The sequence below is a fragment of the Trichoderma gamsii genome (genome assembly GCF_001481775.2).
Source record: "Trichoderma gamsii strain T6085 chromosome Unknown Scaffold_32.2, whole genome shotgun sequence".
Lineage (NCBI taxonomy): Eukaryota > Fungi > Ascomycota > Sordariomycetes > Hypocreales > Hypocreaceae > Trichoderma > Trichoderma gamsii.
The window spans coordinates 108,107-131,956 of record NW_020171369.1 but is presented as its reverse complement, the minus strand read 5'-3'; the positions used below and the strand labels follow the sequence as shown (position 1 = coordinate 131,956).

At 47.7% G+C, this 23,850-nt stretch overlaps 9 protein-coding genes across 9 annotated transcripts; 7 read left to right on the top strand and 2 right to left on the bottom strand.

Moving 5' to 3' along the window:
• Nucleotides 1–249: 249 nt before the first annotated feature.
• On the top strand, nt 250–2,281 carry TGAM01_v208051 (hypothetical protein; the record flags this gene model as incomplete). Its single annotated transcript, XM_024550237.1, has 2 exons — nt 250–290; nt 442–2,281. 2 exons carry the CDS (start codon nt 250–252, stop codon nt 2,279–2,281), a joined length of 1,881 nt encoding a protein of 626 aa, XP_024405007.1.
• Nucleotides 2,282–3,855: 1,574 nt separating this feature from the next.
• Nucleotides 3,856–6,016, bottom strand: TGAM01_v208050 (hypothetical protein; the record flags this gene model as incomplete). Its single annotated transcript, XM_018809223.1, has 4 exons — nt 3,856–4,424; nt 4,481–5,692; nt 5,801–5,875; nt 5,953–6,016. 4 exons carry the CDS (start codon nt 6,014–6,016, stop codon nt 3,856–3,858), a joined length of 1,920 nt encoding a protein of 639 aa, XP_018657597.1.
• A 701-nt stretch (nt 6,017–6,717) lies between these two features.
• Nucleotides 6,718–7,587, top strand: TGAM01_v208049 (hypothetical protein; the record flags this gene model as incomplete). The annotated part of the gene is made up of 1 exon (XM_018809222.1): nt 6,718–7,587. The coding sequence occupies one exon, from the start codon at nt 6,718–6,720 to the stop codon at nt 7,585–7,587; it is 870 nt and encodes a 289-aa protein (XP_018657596.1).
• A 1,177-nt stretch (nt 7,588–8,764) lies between these two features.
• Nucleotides 8,765–10,164, bottom strand: TGAM01_v208048 (hypothetical protein; the record flags this gene model as incomplete). Its single annotated transcript, XM_024550236.1, has 3 exons — nt 8,765–9,081; nt 9,151–9,646; nt 9,721–10,164. The coding sequence occupies 3 exons, from the start codon at nt 10,162–10,164 to the stop codon at nt 8,765–8,767; spliced, it is 1,257 nt and encodes a 418-aa protein (XP_024405006.1).
• Nucleotides 10,165–10,815: 651 nt separating this feature from the next.
• Nucleotides 10,816–12,189, top strand: TGAM01_v208047 (hypothetical protein; the record flags this gene model as incomplete). Its single annotated transcript, XM_018809221.1, has 2 exons — nt 10,816–11,146; nt 11,207–12,189. 2 exons carry the CDS (start codon nt 10,816–10,818, stop codon nt 12,187–12,189), a joined length of 1,314 nt encoding a protein of 437 aa, XP_018657595.1.
• Nucleotides 12,190–14,176: 1,987 nt separating this feature from the next.
• TGAM01_v208046 (hypothetical protein) lies at nt 14,177–17,022 on the top strand (the record flags this gene model as incomplete). Its single annotated transcript, XM_024550235.1, has 7 exons — nt 14,177–14,792; nt 14,861–15,167; nt 15,230–16,182; nt 16,247–16,561; nt 16,634–16,815; nt 16,866–16,956; nt 17,012–17,022. The coding sequence occupies 7 exons, from the start codon at nt 14,177–14,179 to the stop codon at nt 17,020–17,022; spliced, it is 2,475 nt and encodes an 824-aa protein (XP_024405005.1).
• Nucleotides 17,023–18,996: 1,974 nt separating this feature from the next.
• On the top strand, nt 18,997–19,989 carry TGAM01_v208045 (hypothetical protein; the record flags this gene model as incomplete). The annotated part of the gene is made up of 1 exon (XM_018809219.2): nt 18,997–19,989. One exon carries the CDS (start codon nt 18,997–18,999, stop codon nt 19,987–19,989), a length of 993 nt encoding a protein of 330 aa, XP_018657593.2.
• Nucleotides 19,990–20,292: 303 nt separating this feature from the next.
• On the top strand, nt 20,293–21,417 carry TGAM01_v208044 (hypothetical protein; the record flags this gene model as incomplete). Its single annotated transcript, XM_018809218.1, has 1 exon — nt 20,293–21,417. The coding sequence occupies one exon, from the start codon at nt 20,293–20,295 to the stop codon at nt 21,415–21,417; it is 1,125 nt and encodes a 374-aa protein (XP_018657592.1).
• Nucleotides 21,418–22,157: 740 nt separating this feature from the next.
• Nucleotides 22,158–23,735, top strand: TGAM01_v208043 (hypothetical protein; the record flags this gene model as incomplete). The annotated part of the gene is made up of 1 exon (XM_018809217.1): nt 22,158–23,735. One exon carries the CDS (start codon nt 22,158–22,160, stop codon nt 23,733–23,735), a length of 1,578 nt encoding a protein of 525 aa, XP_018657591.1.
• Nucleotides 23,736–23,850: the final 115 nt, after the last annotated feature.

Genomic DNA, 23,850 nt, shown 5'->3' with positions numbered 1-23,850 from the left:
TACACTCCCCTCTTTCTTCAGCTCCTACTGGAACCTGAGTCGTCAAGCGAGAGACTATTACTTGTCATTTCCTCCCCGTGAAATAGTCCAGCCACTTTTCGAAACCTTCATCTTTCGCCATCAGCCGTTTGTTCGACCCCGCGGGGAACACAAGACAACTCTCTTTTTCTTTTTGCTACACCACCTTCGGTCTGTTTATCCGCTATCAAGGTCCCACAGCCGAATTCACCCCCAGCCCAGCCAACAAACATGGAGCCACCTCCATTTGCTACAGATCTGGATCGGATAGCGTGAGTCTGCCTCAACCCCCTTTACTGTTTAGCCTCGAGACTTGATCTGGGGCTCGACCGGTCTGGTCAAACCACGCCGGTAGCCTACGCTACCTCTTCGAACCGCAGGGATCCATGAGGCTAATGCAGTGCTTTTTTGTTTATAATCCAGTGAGACCCTGCGTCGTATTGACACTGGTGGTTCAACCACATCGTCTCGGCATAATGCCACATCATTTGACCCCAGCAGAGATACTCAAAGACACCCAGACATCATGAATGAACCTCGCTATCACGCCGCTACTCGCGACTTCCCCGTGCCTCCCCCGTCCAAGGGCGAGGCCGTCGCGCAATGGCTTGAGGAGAGCGACGACATCGTCGAGCAGTACCACATGCCCCTGCAGAGAGATTCAAGAGGCTCTCTGCCCCGTCGCCCGCCGTCCAGGGATCGGCCCTTGACTGGTCGACGAGAATCGCTCAACTCGCAACTCTCACAACGCAAGTTGTCCAACGCATCATCCAGCTACTACGCCACACAGGGATACAGCCTGTATCCTGCTCCTTCAAAGCCATTGCCAGCAATTCCTCCCCCTAAAACCGCCACTCACCGGGTGCCCTCTCGAGATTCCTCAGATAGGTCGTCTATCAGCACTCATCGCTCTTCTCAAGTCTCGCAAACCGCCTCAACCCCAGATGCCACCACCGTAAGCTTCTCGCCGCCACCTCGCCGCAACAACAGATTCCCTACTAGTTTCTACAAACCCCCGGATCCCGCAGAAGCCCTCCCTCCACCTCGGAGGTCGTCTCGTCCCGCTGAAGTTGTCTTCTGGAAACTTCTCCAGTCAGACGACAAGAAGAATGGCCCTATTCACTACCTAGACATGTCTTCCACTCTCTCCACCATAGCGACGAAGCACGGAAACAACATCATCAAGGTCTGGTCGACGGCTGGAGGAACTGTTCAGCAAGTCATCAAGTTTACCTCTTACACGGCAGCGCAGTCCCGCTCTCGCGAGTATCTCATTCGCAGCCACGCCATTCTTGCAGAGCCCACCAATCTCATTGCTATTGCCACCCGCTTTGGCAGATACATTGAGATCTGGAACTGGGCCAAGAAGAAGTGCCTGCAATCAATTGACGATGCTGATCGCTGGACATCTGCCCAAATCGAGTCATATGATGGAGCCTTGTGCTCTTTGGCCATCTATGGCGGCGAAAAGAACGTCATTGATCTCTACAAGGCGACGCCGGAGAAGAAGCCCTTTGTCAAGTCGCGAACCATCAACCTAAATCACGTTGAACTCCCCTTTATGCCCCAATACCCAGAACTTGCGTTATCAACGACGAGCCCTCTGCTTGTCATTGCTGCTGGACCACGTCCTCCACGTCAGGGCCATCCTCCCCCTGAGAAAGAGACGCTCCTAGTTGCATGGGACACTACCGAGGGCGCAAACAAGCCATACCGAATCGCGAGGCCATGGCAACACAAGGAACTGGACACGGCCATTCCGAGTGACTTGGTCACTTACGGAAGCGCCGTTGTGTCCATTTGGATTCCCGCGTCTTTCCGCGCTGTGCCCGCCACAAATGGTGGCTCTGGCTTCAATCTCAGTCCTGTTGCTGTTCCGTACCGATATGTCCTCGTCTGGGATCTTGCAGCCAACTCTACGCGAACTTTTGGCATTCCCAACACAATTTCGTGCGTGTCGCCGGATTGCCGCTTTGTAGCCTATGTCTCCGCCACTGGAACCGACATTGGTGCTCGAGGCAGCATTGTCATCCTGGATGTCATGACTGGCAAGGAGGTTTGGAGCTGGCCAGACCCAGAAGCTTTGGCCATTGACTACACTCCCCGCCCTGGATTCGAACAATTTGATGACCTTTCGCGAGTTTCAGAGCTCTGCTTCTCCGCAGATGGAAAGTTCTTGAACGTCGGTGATATGGAGGGCCACGTCGGCATGTATGAGTTGCGTGAGTCCAGTGGAGACAGGATGCAGCTGCATATGATCTAGTGGAAGCACGAAAGAAGAAGGGAAAAAAAATTATGAAACTACTTTTTTACGATATGGGACTTGGGAAATATTTTTTTTATGAAGCTATGCTTGGTCGCAATGAACTTTTACTATGTTTCTATACTTGGACGACCGGAGAGGGAGGGTATAAGCTGTAACAATAATATCAGATACCACGGGTTCAAATTGGCTACTATTACAATTTAATAATCTCTGACGATATATCTTGCCTTTTTTTGCGTGATTTATGTAGATGTAGCTTCATTTCATGAAACGTGAACATTTCGGATGAAACAGTATTTTCAGTAGTTGAAGGCTTCGTTTATCTAGCTTTGAGCATAGCAACAATTTTGTTTCTTTTTGTTTTTCTTTTCTTTTCTTTTTCTCGGCGCTCTACAAATATGGCGAAGAACATTTTGCGTGCCATCGGCTTTTAGCACTTTCTATCCTCTTGCAGTTTGTAGAAATGAGGCCCCACCCAAACTCCAGACATTTTTTCCAATGCCCCATCGTGATTCACCCCACGATTTCTGGAGGCGATCTTGATAACACTAATAGAAAGCGCCTAGAAAAAGTCTAGTAGGTTGTGAGCTGTAATTTTACCTTTACGGGATGGACAAATGACGGCGATCCGATCATGGCTGCTGGGCGATCAATGAGATGGTTATTTGCAGCCACGTGTGTGCCGGGGTTTGGGGGGCTTACGGGTCCACTGCCCTGGCTAGGTTATCTTGCTTGTTTTGGGTGGGACGGAAGGGATTCTTCAGTGTATCGTTGCGAGATAAGATTAACAGGGAGGAGTCAATCTATCTTTAGAAGAAGGAAATCTGGATACTCGAAGCTAGATTGCGTACTTGTAATTATACCCTTGTCTTTGGCTTCGAACCTGTCATTTGGCGTACATGGCTAATATTCATGTCTAATATTGAAAACCAACAACCCTTCTGTTTTAAAGGGAAAGTTGAGATCGACTTGCACTTATGACTATTCAAGGCTTTGGGGAGGGTTAAAAATGCTGTGAAAAGGCCCTGCGCCGCATGCCATGGAGCCAGTGGAGAATAGAAGATACATGTTTGTTAGACATCTTCAGTATAGGCAGCTGTAAGCCCAGCAAATCACAATCCTGATCCTGTCAAGGCCTTTGGGAGTGTTAAAAATGCTGTGAAGGGGATAGATAACCCGGGCGTTGCATTTGTTTTACTATATCCGTCGATTTCGCCAACAGGGACAGCCTGGTGAGTTACAAAACTATTCAATTTTTCGCCAGGTTTTATTTTTAGATCATACCGCATGTTCATGGATATGGCAAAATTGACTTATGTGCACTTGTACCTCTCACCTATGCTCCACGCCCTGCTCTATGATGTTGCCGATTTGACCCATTGACTGTAATATTGCTTTTGTTTGAATAGTCACTATGGTATAGAGGTGGTTTATGGTTCACAAAAACCGAGATGCATGTATAGACGCGATCGTTTTGCGGCGCTGTAAAATTGCTACCAAGAAAAGTAACAAAGCGCTTTGGCTTTTGGTGGGCATATTTACAGGTTATCGACTTTGACCGTCAAATACTCTCATCCGAAAAACTTTTGCGGAATCTCAACATGAATTGCCCGGATGAACTCTGCAAATCCCTTACCCAAGTTGTCCAACAAGCTGGTGCTTGTAACGCCCCTACCCAAAGACCCATAAACTACAAAATGGACGGCATAGATGTTAGGAAATTCGACTCTCTCAAGGAAGTACCAATCCTTCCAATCCTTCCTCATCAAGGAACGAAGCCTGCCTTTGGTCATGAAAGAGCGGAACCATTCCCATTGCTCTGGGGATTCCACGAACAGGCCGATGTTTACGTTGCCGCCTTTATCGCCCGAACGAGCAAGGACGAGATCACCTAGAGGGCGATTGACGGTTGCTCCAAAGCTCTCTAGGGATATGGGATCTGCCGTTTCGTAATTTTCTCGCGGTGCCAACGGCTCTGTCCTAGTCGGTGGGAGGATAGAAAAGTAAAGCGCCTCTTCAGTTGAGGTTTCACCCAGTACCGTAACAGTTTCTTTGATCTCATTTTGAGATACAACGGCTGGGTAGTACGCAAAGAACGGCTTTGGTGCTAGTGGGCGAAAGTCCATCGAAAAATGCATGCCTGGCAAAGTTTATAGTTAGTTCCCAGACATCATATAAGCCTTGAAGCATGAATACCTGGAAAATGAGACATGAACTGGTGAAACCACGCCAAATGCAATCTACTCAACACGTGTACATCCTTCGATTGCGCAAACACGCGCATATAGGTGGTAGAAGCAAACTGTGAATCGGGATCCTTCATCGGAGTTCCGATCCGCTGGAATTCCAGCACGTCAAATTTATCGAGTATTCCCCATTGTTCGAGGGTATCCTTTATCTGTAGCTCTTGGACATCCCATTTGTGATCTGTGGCATATCCGCTGGCATTGATCAGATGCTCACACTGATAGCCTCCCTTGTAGAAAACGGCGAGCTTTGTAGTCGGTGGAGGCGGGTAGCCTTTGACGCCAGATACAAGGACACGATTCTTCGATTCCTCGGTGACGGTTATTTTCGAAATGTCCGCTTTTACGTCACTGTTGAGATAGACGTTTCCTTGCAACTCATATAAAAATTGACACTTCACCGTAGCGGGCGTGACAAAGCCGTTTAGAGCGTCATGTTTAGTAACCACGCAATCTCCATTTGGCAGAACTTCCGCAATGCCAGAGCCAAGTCGCAAGAAATCGCTCGGTGGGTATTTATAAGCACCAGCAAAGTTGCCGCCGGTTACATATGTCGAGCATTCAATCAGATGACCGGCGATTAGTGATCCAGCAAGCTGATCAAAATCTGATTCAGACCAGTTATACCACCAGGCAGCTGCTCCGATCACTGCTGAGGCATCGGAAACTCGGCCACAGATTAGAATATCGGCGCCTTCATCTAGACCTTTCTTGATCGCGCGGTAGCCGAGGTACGCATTGGCAGCGACAATCGGCATCTCCCTTGGTGACTCTAAGAAAGAAGTTGTGTCCTTGGTGTATTGGACATCTAGGTTCGTTCCGTCGAGATGCGCGAGAGATTTGGAAATCAGGTGATGGACTTTGTGTATCAAATTGTCTCCCTCAATGTAACCCACGCGAAGCTTCAGACCTTTGAATTTGATCTTATTTGGTACGTCAGCAATATGATGCGATACTGGAGAGCCAGGGGGGAGTAATTTTACCGCATCGTGAACTTTTTCAGCAAGACCCTTTGGGTTCATTGCGCCGCCATTTACAACGATCTTAATTCGTTTTTCGTTTATCAGATCCAGGGACATCTGGATTCCATCGAAGGCGGACTTTATCCAGCCAGGTCCAGTTGATTGCGTGCGCTCTATCGCACTGCTTGCCATCGTCGCTTCTGTGATACCAGATTACAGATGTTATCAAAGTCAGTCATCATCATACACTATGCCATACTTCATTTGTGTGTACATGTATTGTTCATGGTTCTTCTGACCCAACCTACCTGCGAGGTAATCGCCCGTGATGACATCAACAGGGCCACATTTGGCCTGATTGTACATCAAAATGCCCGGATCGGCTGTCAATAGATTGGATATTGTTAGTGGCAAAATAATGTCATGATATGTGTAGATACATGTATCGGGTTCATCATACTGAGGGCACCAGAACAGTTGGCGATGCGAACTGGTCTAGATGATTTCGGACTATTGGAAGCCATTTTGGAGGTAATCAGGGTACAAAGCTGTATATTACCTAAGGCGTTTAAACAAGATCCAAGTTCTGCGAGAAAGAGAAGACAAGTCTGTAAATGGCAGCCAAGATCAGTTCAAGCGAGGGGAATCGCGCATACATATATGGACCGGGGTCTCTTCGCGAGCGACTCTTTGCGTAATACAAAAAGCACAACTAACCTTGATTACTCGGTAAACTTCATGCACATCATCCTTCCATCACCCAAGCTTAAACAGCGAGTGTTGATCCTTCTTCTGTCGCTGGGCTTCCCATCCAAGCCTCGGATGCAACCTCGATTTGTGGATGCCTGCATTTTTGCCGTCACGACCCCTCATGAATCAGGCGATTTACTACAAATATGGGCATCAGTGATGGAATCTTGAATTCTGTCAACCAGATTGGGACAGAGTTATGCGAAGAATGGAATTAAGGACTGGACGCTGAAGGCTCCAAAGAGCGTCACGTGATGCCTCTCCCTCTATCAGGTGTCGTCACTTCGAGAGTCGAGGCAGCCAAACAGCTGACTAAATAATGTAAACAGCACTTGAGCCAAAGACGCGTATCTTCAAAAATCTTCACAGTCAGCTTCAATAAACGATTCTCCTCTTATCTTTGTCCATTTCACTCATTTCATTTTCAATTCTCTCTGCAGCAGATCTATCGCGATAAATCTGCGGTGCGGTCACGATGCAGTCTATCATGGCCGCCATCCCGGCTGTTTTCACCCCTGGCAGGGCAACTAGAAGCTCACCGCGGAATTCATTGGGCCCAAATTCCACTGTTGCAACGCAAGAGTCTCCGCGACTCAAGAAGAATACGCCAGGTTCGAATAGGCGCAGGTCGTTCGCCAAGAAACTCACCGACGACCAAGGGACGACTCCGCAGAGTCAGGGCAGGGATGACAGCAGTTTGCACGCTGTGAGTGAAGAGACAGGGGCATCGCTGCAGCTGGAACAAGATGACATGATGCCGCTATCAGCATCTACCCCTCGCGTGCGACCTAGCCCAGGAAGTGCCACCCGAGGAAGTGCCACCCGCAGCAGCAAAAGGTCGGCAGCCAAAGCCACAGCAAGCCCATCTGGCACTCCAGCCAATGCAGTCCGTGCTGGGAGGATCTCGGAAATTCTCAATCGCAAAGATATAGGAGTGCCAGACACTGAAGAAGACGCAGGCGGAGAGGAATACGGTTTCAAGCGTTTCGTTGGGTACCGCTGGGCCGGTAACTCCATTGAGATCCAAGTCGAGTGGGATACAGGTGAGACAACCTGGGAGCCAGAGATCAACTTGCACGAAGATGTTCCCGACACCCTCTTTCAGTACTGGCGCGAACAAGGAGGACGGCCATCAAACCCCGTGGATCCAGAAATGTATGAAGTCTTTGCCATTCGCAAGCACAACGGCAATCGCACCAAGCTCATGGTTGAATGGGTTGGGTATGAGCCTTCTGAGGCTACGTGGGTATCTCGAAAGGGTGTGGAAGAGACGGCGAAGGATATTGTGGATGCGTACTTTGAGAGCGTGAAGACTACAAGAGGAAGAGGGAAGAAAAAGGCGTAACTGGCGAACTCGTCTTGTGTGTATTTATATAGCATACGTGCGTGGATTTGATGAGGCAGAGCGGCCGTGTTTCAGAACGACAGTTTCTTAATGTGCTACAATGGAAGGGAAATTGACGGGGTCGTGACTGATAGGATTGGCAACCCGAGGCAAAAAAAATAAGATACCACAAGCATAATACGCTGCAGGCCGGCCACAATAGTGTGAGTACATGTACTTTGGTAGTCGATAACAGCCTGAGTGAAGAAGTGCGGTTAAAAACAAGCGTTAAAGAGAATGAACTCCTCGATTATCCTCGAGAACATCTACCGATAAAACCATGTGACTAGTCACGCTGGCATAAGACGGTTTAAAAAGAAAAGACGTCAATGGATCAGTGTCAGCTTCTGGCTATACAGACGTGTTCAAGTTTTCATTTGGTAGCACACCCTGCGCAACCTGCTCAGTGGAGGCTGACACAATTTACATGTAGTTGGCAGCCTACGATGTCCAGACACAGTCGTTCAACTCTCACGTTCCAACCTTGCGCAACTCCTTTAAGAAATGCTAAAATTAGGGGTGGCCGCAGACTTTTGTCCGGACAGCCCTGGGCAGGTTTCGAACGAAGGGATGGCTTATGGACAATGATAACCAGAGCAAAAGTATAAGAGAGAACTTGTACAGTGCGCGGCAGATCAACTACAATAGAGTACGCAAGTGGCTGGCAACAGTGCCAGCGTAAAAAGGCTGTTAAAAAGATGTAACAAAAAAGCAAACGATCTCGAATATCCTCGAAATCATCTTCCATTCAGGGTCTGGCCGGGGATTGAACCCGGGACCTCTCGCAAACAAAGCTGTAGGGTTTTCCCTAAGCGAGAATCATACCACTAGACCACCAGACCAATCAGATCGTTGCAAATGGAGGAGATGAGTAAGATTAAGAAGCGATCAACTTGAGAGACAAAAAAAGAGACACGATTGAGACGTGTAACAAAAAAGCAGCATCTCTTGTTCGTTTAGAGGCCGTAAGAGCTGATTCTTGGTTATCAATTAGACACATAACATGATGTAGTGCCATTGACTATACCCGCGTAAATTTGCATGCTTCAACAATTATATATATGTAACACAAACGGAAGTATAAGCCGGGGAATATTTGGAGTTGATTCTAGAGTCCGCATCCTATCCAGGCTTGTTCCTAGGGGCTGAGGAGGTATCGTGCGTCTTGATTAGCAAGTATTTCGCAATATTTTAGCGGCCACTCTGAATATATTTGATAAGAAGGGGGCAGCCTCTGAACCAAGTCTTTTGTCCACTTAATGACTACCGACTTCCTCCCTGGATATTCGGGCTCTTCAGATTTAGCAAGACATGCGTTGCCGAGCACATAGTCTAAGAGAAACATGTGGATGAGTAAGAGATGGCCAATGTAGTTTTCAGTGTCAACGAATAACATGAACTCGTGATTGTTGAAAGTGGTCGGAAGGATAAATAAGGTGACGAATTCTCTCCATGCTACAGGTGGCAAGCATTGGTACGTTAGCGTTAGTGGACGGCATCAATGGAAGAACTATATTTACATACCTTCGACACAAGAGGTTCGTAAATTTTCCATGCATTTGATTATAGATTCGCAGTATATTAACTCGGTTGGCTTCTGGCACAGAGGCTTGAGTCTCAGAGCTGACGAATGGAAACCCTCAATGACTTCAAAGTTCTTCGGCTGCTCAGTAATGAGTCGCTCCAAGGACCGATCATGTTCCACCGGAGTGAAATATTTAAAGATGGATTTCTCGTAATTCGTTATCATGGATGTAGCAACCAAATTGCCACCTCTTGTTGTTGTAATGTAGTCAACCATGCTGTCCGGTAAGAGAGATGACTGAGTAACGAGACATATTATTGCAGCAAGCAGTGCATCCGCATCGGCTGGCTTGGCAGGCGGCTTATCCAGCTGCTCATTTACAAGCTTCATAGCAGTGATGCGATGTTGCAAGGCTTGCGATGTATAGTCAGCGCCGCCGTGTTGAGATAAATGTGAAGCACCAAGGCCCAAGACAGCGTGTGCAAGGAAGTCATACTGATAGCAATTGGTGTTAGTCGGGTTCATATACATAAGATGAATTGGTTGCACAGCATAGCGAATAGCCTCACCTGGTGTGACATGGCGGCAGCATCCATCCATACATCTTTACTTTTCAACGGTAGAGTTGGAAAAGCTGCTAGGATAAATTGGTGGTAAAATCGCAAATCCTCCATCGCGAGAGTAGATAGCGCAGCACGCGGGGCGAGCGAAGACGCAGAGGACGATGATGACGAGGAACTAGAAGTTGAGGCCGGTGTTGGGTAACTGCAATTGAGTCCCAGGCGACTACAAGGCGAGCAAGCAGGTCGTATTTCATTGCATTTCACTCTCCTCCGTTTGCAATTAAAGCATCCTAGGCGCGATTTGAAATGACCGCGGCGACTCAAAGGTTTGCTTGATTTGCGGGCGGCTGCATTTCCGTTTGATGAGCCTTGCTCAGATTGAGTCTCGTGTAAGTCGATAGATGAATCGTCTGAATGATTAGGACTTGCACTATGCTGGGGCTGAGGCATAGTGGCAGGTTGCGTCCGTCAATCGGGAATAGAAAGAGAAGAGAGGTGGGGGAAGCAACTAATTTGATTCTTGCTGCTATCGCGGCTGCAGAGACTGAATCGAACTATTGTCTAGTTCTGAGCGCGAAGAACTCATCACGCCGTTGTCGCAATCGGCTCAGCTACTCAATCGCAGCCAACGCCGACAGAGCCCGAAGTTCAACTCTCTCGAATACCCTTGCGGCTCAAGTTCCAAGGTCTTTTCAAAAGTTCAGGGACCCTCGGGTATCTTGCGCACTGGAAACTGGGTCGTCTAAGCGCGTCTTGAACCGTCTTGGGCAATGCGCTCACAACACGATAGTCGATATGACTCTACCAACATTCCTAGTCCACGCTGTGAAGACGCTCCCATCGAGTTAAACAGGAAGATCCGCCACCAATGAGCGTCGATGCACGTGATGAGTATGATACTTCACATGTCTCTACGTACCCATATTGTGCCCCTCGCTAAGGAGGCGATGGTCTGATAGGTGGCATTTTTGGCTCTTGGGTTGCTGCATACCCTGCAAACTGTGAGACAAGTGTAGCAACAGCATTCGAATCCTCGTATTCTTTTACCCGGCTTACCTTTTTTCTTTCGAGCTTAAAGCATAACATGATTCACTAGATAATATGATGGCGCTAATCGACGAAGAAGATGATGGCTTCATTCTCGTGCCTCGTAGCGGCTATTCTATTAATTGGCATGAACCACGATTTCTCGATGCTATCAGCCAAGCGGTAGACAACCTCCATGAGAATTTCTGGCCGATAAACAAAAAGATCCACGATAACCCCGAAAGAGGATTCAAAGAATTTATTGCCCACGATGTATTGACCAGATTCATGAAATCCCAGAGCGGCTGGGTCGTCACACCGTCGGCTTACGGTATGGAGACCGCGTGGGTTGCCGTGTTTGACACAGGGAAACGCGGTCCTGTCGTGTCATTCAACGCCGAAATGGGTGAGTAGTTGCGCCGCATAGGTCCCTCCAGAGGGTAGTAACCAATTTTCTTGGTGACAGATTGTCTCCCCAACATCGGCCATTCCTGTGGCCATAATCTCATCGCTACGGCATCCGTCGTCGGCGCTGTTGCAGCGGCTCAAGTAATGAAGCAATACGAAGCTGCCGGAAAAGTGGTTCTGTTCGGCACGCCAGCAGAAGAAGGCGGAGGAGGGAAAATCAAGCTTCTCAAGGCGGGCGCCTATTCTGATCACAAAGTCGACGTGAGCCTCATTTCACATCCGGGCATCACCCCGGATGCGGCGTTGATGCGAACAGCATCATATCTCCAGTTCAAGGTCGAGTACTTTGGCCGCGAGGCTCACGCGGCAGCCAATCCATGGCTTGGAATCAATGCGCTGGATGCGCTAATCGCAGGATACAACAATGTGTCCGCGCTCAGACAACAGATTATGCCTGAGGACAGGATTCAGGGCCATATCACCAACGGTGGTGTCGCCCCTAACATCATTCATGCTTATGCCGCCGGCATCTTTGTTGTCAGATCGGATACGCAGAAGCGCCTCGACGAGCTGAAAAGAAAAGTATATGATTGCTTCAGAGCTGGTGCCCTGGCTACAGGAGCTAAAGTGACTATTACGGAGCGATGGGGCTATCAGAACCACATCCCGAACCGAACAATGGCGCGATCTTATACACGCTATTTCAATGCTCTAGAGCCACCTGGTAAGATCCCAGAGGATCAGGACGTTGATGATGCACGAGGTAAATCACAGGCAAGTACAGACCAGGGCGACATTAGCCATGCAATGCCGAGTTTAAACACGGCCTTTCAGTTACAACCGGGACCGAAAGGCCAGGGCCCGCACAATCCAGAGTTTGCTGAGATTGCTGGGACGCGGGATGCATATGTGAGAGCGTTGAGGGTAGCGAAAGGATTAGCGGGAGTTGCACTAGATATTGTATTTACTGAAGGGCTTCTCGAAGACATTAAGAGTGAGTGGAAGAATACGACTGCTGGAGAGCGTGGACATTCGCAGTGACCAAGCCGTTCTATGATGAAGCCTTTCATTGCGTTGTACAAGAAGCGAGTTGATGTTTTCGCGGTTTCATATCTTATGAGATGCATCCCTTTATGTATCCATGTATTTTAGTTTGGCTGCTCTAATTGTTATAAGAAGTATTCCCTTTCAAGTCTCATTCTCACTAAGTAGAATGCACTGTGTGTAGAATAAAGGCCATGAATTCTTTCAAGATGTTTGTAGAACTTATACTACCCGATATGTGCAAAACAGGGCCTTCGCCGGCGTGGGAACCACAATTCAGAAAATAATGTCTTTAGAAACTCTCACATAAAAGCTTAGGAATAGACCAAAGCCTGATTCCGATTCTGGATACAGCTGCTTCGAAGATGCACCTAACAACAAGTATGCGAAACGACATCGGGGCGCAATTAGACTCTACCCGCTTGAGCGGGCCAGGTGCATTTGAAGGAAACCATACAGTAAACTCAACAGCATAAAGTTCCTTATTAAAAAATAACGCCAACTCAAAAACCTGTATACAGATCTGTTCATGCAAGCTCGCTTGGCCCTTGTGGCTTGCCGCGCTTTGCCATTTTCACTGGCTGCATGCAAGCATGCCCGCGATGCGGTCTACTATATCTTCTTTAGACTCCTGCTCCATTACGGAGAGATACAGCTGCCGAAATGCAAGGAGGTGGGAAGGATCGCGTGGTCGTTTTCCACATTAGAAAATTAGTTGAGTACATATAGATAAGTACATGTAGTAGGGACATTCTGACGACGCCGTGGTATAGTCGCTATGCCAGGAATCTACATGTATTTTGTACGTCGAAAACCCAATGACGATTGTTTACATGATATCTTCTTATGTAAATAAAATAGAAGATCATCAGACTTTGACATTAGGAATACCGAGTATCGATTCTCCTTGAACATCTGCATGCAGGATGACATTAAAAATCATTGGCCGCCTAATTAGCACTACTTCATTATTTGCTGGAGCCGTCAGAAGTCCGTACATCAAATGATGAGGCTACAGTCTTTATCCTTCACAGGTCGGAATAAGATGCCATTTACAGATGCATGCGTGATGCTGTACTGCCGCAGGGACTTTTGCGTGCTACTGTTCTGAGGTGCGGAACGCAGCGGAATGATCGCTGTGGCATTTCATAGCCGATATGTCGTAGGTAGGGCGTGTGCTCGCACTAATTCCCAGATGCTGTGGCCAAGGCAGTCTTCAATGTTCTTTGTGCCGTGATCCGATAATTCTGCCTCGCCGTAGGCATTTCCAATGACGCGTTCAGCTTTGTATTCCACATATTGCAACGTGACTGCTATGATAAGAACAGAATGGCTGCAGTCTGCTTTTTAAAATGAGGCGAGTGCTCGTGTTGCATTACCCACTTTTTCGAATTGGTGTTTAGAGAGAGGGAGTTCCCCGATCAAGCTGATGAGCTTCGTTTCATTGATCAATTCGCATTACTTGATATCTCTAGACTGACAAGCCATCATTGGAGAGCCTCAATCTGGGCTGGTCTCATGACCCAAACTCTAGGCTGATTCTTGTTCTAGAATGATTCTACAAAGGCATAGCGCTCGACTCGGCCGATCCTCATCAGCACCTTATTCCTCTGTGGGGATACAGTTAAGCCTATCTCCAAACCCCAAAATGTACATCCTATCGAGAACCTTTTGCGACCTAGATATCCAATCTCGTAGCCCGGCAAGAATGTACCCTGCGACTTATTGGACATAATGTTTCCCCGCAGCGCCTTAGATATCATATTGGCCCGTGTGCATCCCAGCTGAAAACAAATGAGGCTGGGCTCGGATGTCCTTGATTTCTCATCAACAACATTTAGATAAGCCTCGCACAGCTGCCTCTGGGATCCCAGATGCCAAGACTGAGTATAAATATTACCACTGTTTAGCAGCCTAACACATCTTTTCTAATTTTTACTTCACTACTTTCTTATTACTCGTGTATAACCGCAAAGTAAATAATATGGAAGCTGGCAAATCTGAGACGCAGCCTATTGCTGACGATACCACGGCTTTAAACTCGCATCCTATTTACTCTATGATGATGAGATACGACCCCCCAATTGATCAAGACGCCATTGGCGACTCTGCTAGTGACGCAGCAGAAGATGTAAATGCAGCCTTTTTACATTTATCTTTCAAGTCAAGCATCACCGACCACCTTGACATCAGGTACAACATTTCGGAAGATGCTTGTCTCGCTCACCTCAAGCTGCTTCATGCTATTCAGTCAATGAAGGAGGAAGTTGGCTACACCGACGGACTCTGGAATCTCTGGAATGACCGCGGCAAATGGGCTCTAGATGACTTACGGGCCGACGCCGACTGGCCAGCGATACGCATGCTTGAAAAGTCCAATGCTCAAACCGTGACACAAGTCGGTCAAAGCAGGATTCGCGAGAAGAGATGGGCGCTTTTTGTCGCCCGCGCAGTGGACCGATACGAGGCGTGGTGGAGGTCTCTGGTGGAAAATGACATGCTGACCGAAGAAGATATGGCGGACCCTGATAGCTACAAGTTCAAGAAATTTCCAACTTCTCGAAGACTAGTATGGGAAGAGAGGATGCTACCGCCCTTAGGTGAGAACATACACCTAAGATTTGGCAACGAGGTATTCTGATGACCTTTTTTTTTGCATCTTCTATAGACGTGTTGATGATTCTTCATACTCACATGCTTAACCCTCGTTCTTTCCTTGAGGATGCAATTCGATACGGCCTGGGCATATTTTGGGCCTCTGGTATGCCGTGGAAGTTGATTCACCAAGCAATTGATGCAGATTTCAACTATAATGTGTCTCAAAAAGCAAAGAAATATTGGTCAGCTCAAACTAGCCGTCGTTGGCGGAACCGCAAAGATCCCATGACGAGGGTAGTCCAATGCCCATTTTGTCAAACGGACAATGAAGTTCCATGGACGACCTGTGGAGCCAGCAGAGAAGCAAACCATGAAGAGTAACTAAGCTCAATGCAACGTTTTGACTATAGGATATAGGCATGCTGACTTTCGCGCGCAGATTTAACGGTCTAATTGGTAGCGGCTTTGGCGATGGCAAGTTCAGCCACAAATGCTCGTCTTGCGGGCATGAGAACTACAAAGAGCTCCTATCGCTGTCAAAATTTGTTGCAGATGCTTCTGCTCTTTTAGAAAAATCCACACCGATGCCGGGAACGATACTTGACCCCAAGTCTGGCTGCCCCGAGCTCGTAACGAAGAATAAATGGGGTCTCAGACTTCCAAGAACGTTCCCAAATCGCATGATAAAAATAGAGCTTCGAGACAAGATTCTGGAACTGATCAAACCGCCAGCTGATGAAAATGGGAATATCACAAAGGAGAAGCCCAAGAGTAAGCGCAAAAGTAAAAGCAAAGATACGAATAAAGATAAAGACAAAGACGCAAGCAAGACACCTGTTCAGTTAAGCATGGTCGCGGTGAGGAATATGATCCAAGAGACTTTGTCTGACTATAAAAAGATTCGAAACATAGACTCCGATAAGGGACCTTTTGGTCGCTATCAAATACACACCTGGGCTGGAATCTCCATCCGCAAAATGATGAGCCGATACTGGCAAAATTTCTCTCCATTCGCGCTTGACCTTTGCGCTGCTGTTATGCGTCAAGGGGTCTTTATTGAAAAAATGGTCAAGATTGACTGGCTTCACAGTCCCAACGCAAGAGACACCATGTCGCGACTTATTACGAAATACGAAAGATTCATACAGATCATGTGGAAACATCCTACGAAGATGGTCGTGCCGACGCTGGACGTGGATTTGGCTTGGCATACGCACCAGCTGAGGCCTTCGCATTATTACTATTACACAGTCTCAAAAACTGGAAAATTTATCGATCATGATGATAAGATTGACGAAGACAAGCTCAGCAGGTGCTTTGAATGGACGACGAAGACATATCAAAACATGTTTGGAGAGGTATACAGCGAGTGTACATGCTGGTATTGCGAAAGTGAGTTTGCCATCTCTTCGCGTCCTCTTCACAAGCTCGGCTAATTATATGACCATCACAACAGCAATTCGTTCCTCACAGATATCAGGACTCGGCAAGGTGCTCGGCATCTCAACCAACGACAAACTTTCCGACACGTTTCATGCCTCCGGCGAAGCTGAAACGCATACGTCAGACACTTCGGCTCACATTTCTTTCCACAATGCTGTGAAGACGAAAGAGACAAAAGATCGAAAGAAGGTTACAGCGAGAGTGCGCGCACGCCAGCGCCAATGGCTCGACCAAGAGTACAAAAAGGCGACAAAGAGGGCAGAAAAGAAAGGTCGAACGCTGCCTCCTAAAGAAGATTATTTCAGTCGATGGGGTACCAACTATACTGGTGAGTGCCATTCATTTAGTCTTCTTTTCTAATTTTCTATGTCTTCAGTTCGAATCTAATGCTACATGTTAGTGCACGGGCCCTACCCTTTTCCTCCATCGTTTGCACCTGGGATATACTACGGGTGGGATCCATCCGTAGTCCCTAATGGCGCAGCAGCGTGGGCGAATTGTGCCGCCTATACGTGCGGCAATGGGAGCATAGCTGCTGGTTCTTGCGGAGGCCCTGGAGGATGCATCAATGGCAATGGAGGGGTATGAGTCCGCTGCTTTAATGTGCATTTATAGATCTGACAATGTTTTAGACTTGCGGAGCCAGCGGTGCTGGATGTGGTGGAGGGGTTGTGGGAGGAGCTGGAGGGGGAGGAGGCACTGGAGGATGCGGAGGGGGCTGTGGTAAGTCAACGTCCTCTGAACTCTTTAATTACTTGACACTGATTTGTTTCTTTAGGTGGTAGCTGAATGAATCTAGTTTCTATGGTTCGCTATGACCATTGCCGAGTTAGCAGTCGTCGCAGTCGTTTTGTTAATCCAAGAGCTTAACTCGCCATTCTTTCATAACATAATCTAGCAATTCCGAATTGGAAATGCCATATTTCACAAAACGCGTTAATTATCACTGAATTAGTCCTTGAAATAGAGTTTGTGCCAGTTACCGGATGTATGCTCAATTCAGCCACAATTCGAGAATCCCAAAACGGAAGTGAGACATTTCAAGGGAGCACCATACTCTCACGCGCATCCTGCCGCGTCGTTAATTTTCTTCTGTCAATTTGGAGGAGAACTTTTGGCATTCGCGATTCTTCAATTCATGCATCGCAATGTGGCTTCCATGGATGGTCAACGCCGAGTTGCTTAGTGGATATGCCGGAGCGGCCCTGCTCTGCGCTACGCTGACGCAATGGCTGTCTTCTCCAGGGCTGGAGGTGTATTCGGAGATCTTATGCTGGGCTATTCTACCCATCTTGTTAAGATGCCAGAAGAGACTGGAGCATGGGCCGCTGGTAAGGCCAGCAGTCTCTGGGGAGCCGAATGCACTATCTTCGTCGTCATCTTCCCAATGGATGTTTGCTGCGGGCGTTGCCGTTTTCTCACTCATCAAGATGGAGACAGGCGCAGTTCAATTCTTGGTGAGGATCAATTCGTGCCTTATAAGAGAATACATGTACTAAATCTCAATAGCCTATATTGACACCCTTTCTTTTGGCGACTCAGAGATATTTAGGGTCTGCTTCTAAGTTGCCGGCGGGTCTATTTTCACTCTCTGCCAGCTCAGCTTGTGGAGCTTCGCTTATGTCTCTTTTTACCATATTTGTCTTCTCAGATTGGAAGATTCGAATATCATTATCCTCCATTGCTTTAGTCGCTGCTTCGTTTATTGTATATGCTGCCCTACTGCCAAGAAGTGGAACGTTTTTGTGTCTTCCGCCTATCAACTTTGAGCGCGCCATACGCCCTCTTTCCATCCGAATTGTTATCTTACTACTTTTCTTGCTGTTTATATCTATAATCTTAACTGGGCTCTTTAGAGTGAACCCAATCCACATACTTCTTTTAGGCCTGCTGAAGGCCTTGTCTTGGTACTTCACTGCCAAAGTGGTATGTCGCTTTTTCTATCAAATGTTCTACTCGCTAACTATTATCCAGGCTCAAAGTACATCTTGGGCCATAGCTACCACAATTATCACATTCTCAATCGCATCTATGGGTAATCTTTCTAGCAAAGCATCTGATACTGAGGCTGCTGCATGGGTCTTAGCCGCCGCCATAGCGCTTGGCCAAACCATTTCATCTCTATCAAAGCAAGCAAAGTATAAATCGCTGCTATGGACATTTGGCTTAATCTCATTTATGTCCTTTTTTCGGAATGTTTGGATGATTCGCAACACACAGCAGTCAGCGAAGATTTTTGGGCCCGAACAAGAGCATCCTGTTGAAGCTCTAGTACGCAACGGTTACAAGCATTTCGAGAACCTGCTTCAAAGGCAGTCCAAGAACTATCAGCAAGCTGTCGCGGAATATCAACGTCGGTATCGAGTCAAGCCTCCACCTGGATTTGAAAATTGGTATGAATTCGCAATTAGTCGCCAATCACCGATAATTGATGACTTTGACGCTATATATCAGGCAATCTCGCCACTTTGGAGGCTAAGCGGACAACAAGTGCTGGAAATAATGAACCGAGTCTATTACGTGCCCAAGAGTGAGATGTGGTTCTGTATTTACTACGGGGCATATGCTCAAACACGGTGCACACACCCAGATCGATTTTACGACAGACATATTGAATATCAGTTTGATAGACTGTTATGGGGCTTCAATGGCATTCTTCCTGACATAAAGTTTCTCTTCAATCATTTCGATGAACCACGTATTCTGATCCCCACAGGGGAAGTGGAAAAGGCTGATTCTTATCCTCTATTTAATATCAGCAACATGTCAAGGCAACCTGTTTGGGACGAGGTCACGAAATTTTGTTCTTTGAGAAAGAAGCCAGGCATCACAGAGGAAGTACAGGTACCTATAAAGGTTTTTGATCTACCTTTTGTCACCAACCGCTCTTCTGCTATTGATCTCTGTGAACACCCAGAGTATCGCAACATGCATGGCCTATTTATGAGCCCAGTATCATTTTCTCTCGTCGAGGGGCTAGTCCCAGCTCTCTCAACTGGGTCGCCTTCGACAATGGGAGATATTTTGTTCCCCAGTCCAGCATATATTGAAGAAGAGTTTACATATGACGATACAAGGGAGGTCAGCTGGGAAGAGAAGAGGAATAATATGTACTGGGCTGGGTCTACAACCGGCGCATTCGCCTCAGATACAAACTGGCCGTCTTATCATAGACAAAGATTCGTGGGATTGGTGCAAAACACGGAGCGCCAGCAGTATTATTACTTGCGGTTGATCCGTGGAACGATACAGCGTGTTGCATCCTCGTTTCTAAACGGACGATTATTTGATGTCGCTTTTACACGAATATTTCAATGCAAAAGAAAATATTGCAGAGACCAGGCGAGGACCTTTAAAATAGGTGGATGGGCTGATAAAGACAAAGCACTTCAGTCGCGACTGGTCTTTGATCTCGATGGGAACGGCATTAGCGGCCGCTACTACAAGCTGCTGGCATCAAAATCGGCACCGTTAAAGCAAACGCTTCTAAGAGAATGGCACGACGATCGTCTCGTGCCGTGGGTTCATTACATTCCTGTTAGTCAAAGTCTAGAAGAGCTGCCCGAACTTGTCCTCTACTTGACGTCGACAGAATCTGGTCAACAGCGGGCTAGAGAAATCGCAGAACAGGGACGGGACTGGTTCTTCAAGGCGCTACGAGAAGCTGACATGTCTGTCTATACGTATCGACTATTGTTGGAGCTGGCGAGACTGCAGGATCTAAAAAGACCAGCGGGGTTTCCTGGTCTCGTCTAAATCGTTCAAAGTGCCATGCAGCTGCAGCTATGTAAGCTGAATTCCGGCTCATCTAATGGCTTCCTTTCGGTCGACAGTACCCGTCATAGAATAGTCTGCTAACTAGAAACGAACTAAACAGCTAGCAACCACACAATTGGCTCATAACCTCAAGACCTTGTAAATCCTACAGACACGGTCCCAGCTCTGCATGTGTGACTCACGCGGCCAGGCTGGTAAAGAGGAATCGAGTACCTATCACAACTCCGAGAATCATCATCCCAGTCTTGTTTCTTCTCGTTCCTTTTGATGTAGCTGTTTAATATGTCGCCGTCAGCGGAGATTGCGCTACAGTTGCATCCTTTTCAAGCGGCCGCAGTCGCCAACATCAAAGCCCAAGCTGTCGCGCTTCGGCCAGATGCATTAGAAACGATATCCCACATCTTCCGCATGTCAAATGTGCCAATAGAGACCCTGGCTAATGTCCGACAAGCTATTGCGCAACATGCTCGTATTGCGCTACATTTTCACCCAGATCGCCCAGCTCGCAGCGGGCACACGGTCGTCGAAGCCCTACTAGAAGACGGCAGATACAAAAACCAATTTGAGACTGGCATCTCGAATGGCTTAGTAGCAACACAACTGGGTGGTGCCCGCGATGACTGGGAGCGCAACCTTTTCAAGGGCGCATATCATGGGTCCAAAGTTCTAGATACCGCAAAGAGTGCCTTCAATCCGGCACTACGGCCCAAATATGGAGCTCTGGATCTCGTGCGTAACTCTGACGGCCCTGCTCCACGATTCGGCTCCTGCTACTTCTTGCTTCGGCCAGAAGTATCATCTCGGTCAACGTTTACATACGGTGGGTCGCAGGCGGCTCCAAAGGATGTGGGGACAGTTGATGAGTTCGACGCAATACTGGCTGCTTTACTGGAAGAATGCTTCACAAGAGACACTGCACTGGGTGTAGAAAATGTGAGGCCAAAGGGAATGCTGGAGCTTATCAGAGGATTGAGCAAGTCGACCCTTGTAGAAGCCAATTACAAGAGGCTACCAAGCCGGAACTTGGATCACTTAATCGAGGCGCAGATCCACGGCGACGTTTTGCTCTCGCGAGATGTCGAAGCTCTCGTTGTTGATCCATCATTCTTTCTTCGTGGCGACACTGGGCCCCTTCTGAAAGCCCTCAGCGAAACATATGAGTTTCCACTCATTTTCCATCATGGATTCCAGATGCCAACAGAGAGTTGTCCGAGCGACTTCCGAGGGCCAACAATGCCGTCTCTGGCTGCAAGGGTTGCTTACAAGGGAACAGTTGTCGTGCAGGCAATTGGCGAGGGTGTGAGAAGTCTGGTGGCTGATGCAGAACAATGGGCGGATAGGGGGACTGTCGCAGAAGTTCTACAGGAGCTTAAACTGCTGTGGCATGTGTTAGTGCGTTATGGTTAAATCTTGAGCTACGAGTTAAACTCATTTAATGAATATTAATTTCCATTGATGAATAGTAATCTGCTAGTCAACTTCGGTTTGCAAACTTTCGGGTACAGTACGAGAGGCCGGAGCAATTACCTCAACCCCCCTAGTTGTCTAGTTGCTCTCCCAACAAGCTCGAAAGCTGCGCAAGCTTCGAGTTTCTCTTTAGCTGATCCCCAGATTGATTGATAAGCCTAATTTGAACCGAACTTTACGGTGCTGACGCCGCAAAGAGTCAGCAATTCATAATGCCTTTGACTGCACGGGTAGTCGGCTTAGTGAACTCTATCAAAAAGCCCTGGGCGCTATTTCTGCTTAGCTTCGGACTCTCGGGGCGGGCCATAGGATTCGATGACCCCCGTCGGATTTCGATCCAGGGGGTTGTCACTGTGCTTTAGGTCGTATTGCGGCTGTTGTTTTGGGTTGTGGTCGGAAGTCGGGCAACGCGATAGATACGCACAGGGCTATGGAGCGTCGGAGCATTTGTCGAGGAGGCGGAGCCTGTGCGGACTTTGGGTAGTTGTGACTCCAAGCTTCCTTTTCTCTCTGAGTCTTTTGTTCCTTTTCACTTTGAGATTTGGTTTCTTTTACACTTGTTCGTCTCTCGATATGGATATAGAGTTGATTGAATGAGTCCTGATATTGCTACCTGTTCTTGAACTCGTTCTTAGTTTAGATTCGGGTCGGGCGACAGCCCGTCACAAACCAACGCCACTATGGCTTCCTCTACATCATCGACCTCCCAAAGGCCAAATGGCTACCAATACGACTCAATATCCAATCTCAACACATCTTCTCAAGTTGAGTCGTCAACAATACGCTCGCCTTCTCCTTCTTTAGCAAAGCCGACGACCCGCCTCCTTGCGCCCGATCTCCAACGCGGTCTTCTAATGGCCATTATGGCCATGGATCACCTCGCGCTTGGTATAAACACCTGGCAACATGGCACCAACATCGACGGCGAGACGGATGGAATAATTGTTCGCCGATGGAACTTCACCACTGCCTACATCGTCCGCACATTCACACATTTCTGCGCCCCTGGATTCATGTTTCTTCTCGGCATGGGCGTTGTATTTCTGGCCAAGTCACGAACTCGCCTTGGCTGGTCGGCAGGCCGGATGCTGCAGTATTATGCAATGAGAGGATTTGTACTTACAGCAGTGACGGTATTGTGGGGATTTCTATGGTCAGGGGGCCAACTGTGGTTTATGAACATGGTCTTATTTGCATTAGGATTGAACTATTTCCTGGCTGGTATATTGCTGCTTACCATGAATCAGACGGAAAATCGGCTTGCGGATATCTTAGAAAGATGTTATTTGATGCTCGATAAGCGCACAGGGACGGCATATGGGAGATGGAACGATGATGGTGATGACGAACAAGGAGTTAGCCAGCCACTTTTGCGAGGACAGAGACACACGGCCAGAGAGAGCGAAAGAGCAGCAACAGCTTCATCTTTGTCCTGGCATATTCACAACATCTTTTTAGCGATCCTCAGCGTCATTACCATATGGTGGAATATCTGGTTATCTGACAACCACGGCCACTGCAGTATCGAGACCGAATCACCAGACAGCCTCCATATAGCAGGGAATTCGTTCCTCGGCATTTGGTTCTGGCCCGTTATGACTCAACACGTCATGTCAAACTTTCCCCCTCTGGCGTGGCTCTCCTTTGCCATTCTAGGCCTTCTCTACGGCCGCATCCTCTCAGCCCGGAAATGGACAACCTCTGCCATTGTCATGGGCCATGTCGCCATGGGAGTCGTCTTTTCGATAATCTTCGTTGGCACAAGGCTTCTCCGCATCGGGAACCTTTCGGAAGACTGCCTGCATACACCTGCGCAACACCATCAAACTACGAATGAGAACCCATATCTTGCCTCACCAGCATCTTTCTTCTATATCATCAAGTATCCTCCAGATGTTGCGTTCTGGGCCTTCACCATGGCTGGCAACCTCTTTGCCCTCGCGGCTTTCAGCGCCATCCCAACACATGTTGCGCAGCGCTTCTCTCTCCTTTTGAGCTATGGCACATCATCGCTGTTTTTCTACGTGGTGCACATTTGTATCGTCATGTCTCCTATAGGGCAGCTGATGATAAGTATATTTGGCCAAGAGACTGAACACGCAAGCCCCACAGACCCAGAGAACCACAAGGGCGTTACCAATCTTTTTGTCTACTTCGCGATATGGTTGGCTCTGCTGCTTGTAATGTGGCCAGCATGCCATTATTACAGTCGCTTCAAGAGCACGAAGCACGTTGACTCATTATGGAGGTTCTTTTGAGACATTATAAACGTAATAGTCTAATTCGAGTTATAGTAGGTAGCATTAATTATAAGTAAACTATATGATGTAGAGAATCGTATACATATGCAAAGCCTATGCCACATATATGCAC